The sequence below is a fragment of the Octopus bimaculoides genome, chromosome 2, assembly GCF_001194135.2.
Source record: "Octopus bimaculoides isolate UCB-OBI-ISO-001 chromosome 2, ASM119413v2, whole genome shotgun sequence".
NCBI classification, from domain to species: domain Eukaryota; kingdom Metazoa; phylum Mollusca; class Cephalopoda; order Octopoda; family Octopodidae; genus Octopus; species Octopus bimaculoides.
This window is the reverse complement of record NC_068982.1, coordinates 65,679,491-65,684,454: the sequence shown is the minus strand read 5'-3', so window position 1 is coordinate 65,684,454 and position 4,964 is coordinate 65,679,491. Positions and strand designations below refer to the sequence as shown.

The 4,964-nt window shown below is 37.4% G+C and overlaps 1 protein-coding gene across 2 annotated transcripts in view; it reads left to right on the top strand.

Annotated features, from left to right (window-relative positions):
* The window catches only part of LOC106868685 (alpha-L-fucosidase), a 26,424-nt gene extending 22,785 nt beyond the window's left edge, over positions 1-3,639 (top strand). For both annotated transcript variants that reach the window (XM_014914070.2, XM_014914071.2), the window contains exons 7-8: positions 1,161-1,331; positions 2,242-3,639. In XM_014914070.2, coding sequence (XP_014769556.1) covers positions 1,161-1,331; positions 2,242-2,494 — 424 coding nt within the window. In that variant the 3' untranslated portion in view covers positions 2,495-3,639. The remainder of the gene's footprint in view (positions 1-1,160; positions 1,332-2,241) is intronic.
* Positions 3,640-4,964: the final 1,325 nt, after the last annotated feature.

Below are 4,964 nucleotides of genomic sequence, written 5' to 3'. Positions count from 1 at the left end.
GCTTGTGCGGGTGGCACATAAAAGACACCATTTCGAGCGTGGCCGTTTTCGTGCGGGTGACACGTAAAAGCACCCACTACACTCTCTGAGTGGTTGGCGTTAGGAAGGGCATCCAGCTGTAGAAACTCTGCCAAATCAGACTGGAGCCTGGTGTTACCATCCGGTTTCACCAGTCCTCAGTCAAATCGTCCAACCCATGCTAGCATGGAAAGCGGACGTTAAACGATGATGATGATATATATATATAATGAGAATTTACAAAAAAAACAAAAGACGAAGACAGGTGTGTAAACAACAAACATGTATTAGTTTAATGTTTGGGAAGTGAGAAAGTCTTATATGTTTCGAGCCTACGCTCTTCAGCAGAATGGAACACAGAAATAAACAGGGAGAGAAAATAAAAAAGGTTTAGTGGCTAGCGATGTATCATGGCAAATGCCAGACAGAGGGGACACACAGGAGAGCTAGGAAGAAGGAGAGATAATAAAGTAGTGGTGATCCCAAAACAAAGGTGCACGTGTGTGTGTATGTGAGACCGTGTATGTGCATGTGGAAGCAGACTGGTGACCTTGATGTGTGCGTGTGTGCATTTGTAGGTGTATGGATTATGGTGTGGGTGCTGGGAAGTGGTCAGTGCTAGCGTGGGTGCTGGGAAGTAGTGCTAGTGTGTGCGGGCTGGTGTGGTGTGGTATTGGGGTGTGGGGGAAGCAAGGGTTGGGTGTAAGGGATGGTGGGGTTGGAATGTGTAAGAGTGGAGTAACAAGGGAGGGGTGACGATGAAGGGAGAAGGTGGTAGGAGTGAAGAGGGGAAGTGGGTGGGAGGAAGTAGGTGTGATACAGTTGTCAATATAATGACTGTATAGTTCGAGAGTGGGACCAGTGAAACTTGAGAATATTTGGGCCTCAACATAGCCAACGAACTGGTTTGCATACATAGGGCCCATTCTCGTTCCCATGACAACTCCCGAGATTTGCTGGTAAAAATCACCTGTGAATGAGAAGCAGTTAAGTGAGAGGACAAGTTTGACCAGACAAAGGAGTGTGGATGTGTGAGGTTGGGTCAAAGGTCAAGGAAATGTTGAAGTGTACTCATTTTATTTTTTTAACAATTCTAGATTTTAGAAAAAATTACAAGAATCTGTTTAATTTTTGTTTCTCAGTTGTGGTGGCAATTTGCTTGTAAATGTTGGACCAACTCATGATGGCCGTATTTCACCAATCTTTGAGGAACGTTTGTTACAATTTGGACAATGGTTAAAGCTCAATGGTGAGGCAATCTACTCTTCCAAACCTTGGCTTCACCAAAATGATACAATTACTCCAAGAGTATGGTAAGTTATAGCAGTTTGTTTATTCCTTGTATTGACCATATAGACTGTACATGCAATATGAAGGCCAACATCTCTCTCTCTCACAGACACACACATTGTTATACAGAGTTTTCTCAAGGATTACTTTAAGCCTAAATGTATCTGTAGAATGTTTAATGTTTAGGCATTTGTACTACAATTCAGTAAGTAGATAGTTATCATCATCATTTCAGCATCCATGTTTTCATGCTCACATGGGTCAGACAGAATTCACTGAGGCAAATTTTCTGCAGCTGGATGCCCTTCATCAGCTACCCTCACCTGTTTCCAAGTAAGGTAATATTTTCCCATAGCCAGACATATTTTCACAGAACGGAAACAAATGACACCTCTTGTGTAATGCTGACACTTGTATTCAATTGTGATGTGATGTCGAGTCAAGGAGGCATTAAACCCCACACATACAATCATGCACATGCACGCGCACACACACACACACACACGCACATGCATTTACATATTACTACAGCATAGCCACAGTCTAATGACTGAAATAAGTAAAAGGTAAATTATACGCACATATATGTACGATGGTCTCTTTCAGTTTCCATCTACTAAGTCCACTGACAAGTTTGCTCAGAACTATAATAGAAAGCACTTGCCCAAAGTGCCATGCAGTAGGACTGAACCTTAAACCATGTCACTGGGAAGCAAACTTCTCAATCACACAGCCACATTTATGTCTATTCACTTAATAAGTAAAACTATCATTTGTTGAAACTAACATAAAATCTATTTATGTTGAAATATGTCAGTTTTAAAAATCATCATTGACTAAATTTGTTGGCTAAACTACTTGTTCTGAATATTATTTCTGTTTATGTTTAATCAAAAATATCAGTTAAAATTCTGTCTTTTTTGTCTCTTCTAGGTATACATCCAATAAAGCCAGCAATGGTACAGCTGTCTATGCTATTGTCTTAGACAGACCAAAAGGAAACCTCATCCATCTTGGATCAGTTGACTACTTGCCATCTATCAGTGTCTCTTTACTGGGCTATAGTGGAAATATTGTAATCAAAGAGACGACATTTGGTATCCTGTTAATGATTCCAAATATTCAAATTAATCAAATGCCAAGCAAAAGAGCTTGGGTATTTAAATTCATGGGAGCTAAATTTTAAAGAAGATTGAATTACATTCCTTAAGCTAACCGTGTATTATACAAATAAACATGTATGTGTGCCTTACATAATGAATGTATGTGTGTGTACACACACATGTGTGTATAAATGTACATGTATATAAGGCGGTGAGCTGGCAGAAATTTTAGCACACTGGGCAAAATGCTTAGTGGTATTTCATCTGTCTTTACGTTCTGAGTTCAAATTCCGCCAAGGTCAACTTTACCTTTCATCCTTTCGGGGTTGATAAATTAAGTACCAGTTGCATACTAGTGTCAATCTAATCAACTGGCCCCCCTCCCTCAAAATTTCGAGCCTTGTGCCTAGAGCAGAAAAGAATATATATGTATATGCAAATATAAACAAATCTTAATAATGGAAAGATACATTGTTGGCAAATTATTTTGTAAGTTAACTACTTAACTGATTAAATGTAACAAAAAATTTTTGCAAACTTTTTAACTTCTGTATATATATAAATATAAATATATGATGAACATTTTTTTGTGTTCAGCTAAACTTCATCTTGTCTTAGGTTTTATATATAAATATAATATATATACATAGGATGAAAATCAAGGATGACCTAAGCAGAATGGGAATTCAGAACATAAAGAGCTGGAAGGAATGCTTCCAACACTTTAATGAATCTGCCAGCTAAGTGGTGGTTGTAGTAGTAGTAATATCTAACATAGGCATCAGGAGATAATTTTAAGGGAAGCAGGTGTAGAATTTTGAACTCAAAACATACAGGATCATAAGTAAATACTACAAGGTTATTATTAGTTTGGCACTCTATCAATTCTGTTACTCTTGCCTGGGATAACTCTTCAGTATTATTTCTAAAACAAAAAAAGAATTACCTGCTGTATAAATTCCTTATCAATTAAATATTCTTTTCTACTCTTGGTACAAGGCCTGAAATTTTTTGTGAGTGGAGCAGGGGGAGTTGATTAGATTGCCCCTAGTACACAACTGGTACTTAATTTATCGACCCCGAAAGGATGAAAGGCAATGTCAACCTCGGCAGAAATTGCACTCAGAATGTAAAGACAGACAAAATACCGCTAAGCATTTCACCCGGTGTGCTAATGTTTCTGCCAGCTCACTGCCTTCTTATCAATTAAATATTATTTTGAAAGTAATTTTATATACATTTTTGTTATTATTTCAACACCACTTATAGTTCCAAAAGTTATATGATTTCTACTACTTTTGGTCCATATTTTGTATATGTTTTATACATTTTTATTCTGTTTATTTATTTTTTTTTTTTTTTTCAATGTGTTTATTAATTATTTCAGTGAGATTGTAATGTTCTTGTTAAACTAATGATAGTGCTGATTCATAAATGATAAAATCTACAGCTGTAATTTCGTGTTTGAAATAAAGAACTATAATACTTATACACTGGGCTTCATTGCCTCTATAAGGCCCAACATACAGAAGGTACTTTTACGTGACACCAGCATCTGCCATATCGTGGAGGCAGTGTGGCTGATGCTGGTGTCACATAACTATCACCCATGCCGGTGGCACATAAAAAGCACCTTCTGTATGTTGGGCCTCGCAGAGGAAATGACAAATGACATGCTTGAAAAGAAGACCCATCAAACCAAGTGAAATCATAGTTGTGGCAGATATTGGTGTCATGCAAACTGACACCTGTGCCAGTGACATGTAAAAGCACCTAGTACACTCCTGGAGTGGTTGGCATTAGGAAGAGCATCCAGCCGTAGAAGCCATGCCAAATCAGACTAGAATCTGGTGCGGCTCCTCAGCTTACCAGCCCTGGTCAAACCATCCAACCCATGCCAGCATGGACAACGGATATTAAATGATGACAATAATGAATACTTGCAAAATTCATACAAAAACTGATTTCAGTATATATGTAGTTAAAATATATTTTTGTTTGTGGTGCTTTTATATTCCACTTGAAAGAGAACTCCAATGTATTTACAAAATGGTAACCTATTTCTTTCAAAATAGTTCTAATAAATGGTCACATTTGATGTTATTTTAACATCATCACCATCTATCATCCATTTTTTTTTTTCATGCTGGTATGGCTTGGACAGTTTGGCAGGATCTGGTGAATCACACGGCTGTGCCAAGATTCAGTGTCAGCTTTGGCATATCTTCTATGGCTGGATGCCCTTCCTAACACCACCAACTTGACAATATGTGCTGGTGTATTTTTTCATGACACCAGCACTAGTGAGATTGCTTGCAGAAACATCAGTACTTAGACATTAAACTTTGTTTCACAAAAAGAAATATAGCGCATGCTGAAATAAAATATACATAGCAGATCAAGAATTGTATTTAAAAAAGGTTTGAAGCAATGTGCAAATAGCAAAAATGTGATCATGTACAAAAAACTAACAGAAATTCAAAAACTGAATGAAATAAAATTCAGCAAATGAATTATAAGGTTCAGTTTGGAATGTAAAATATGATAAAGTTT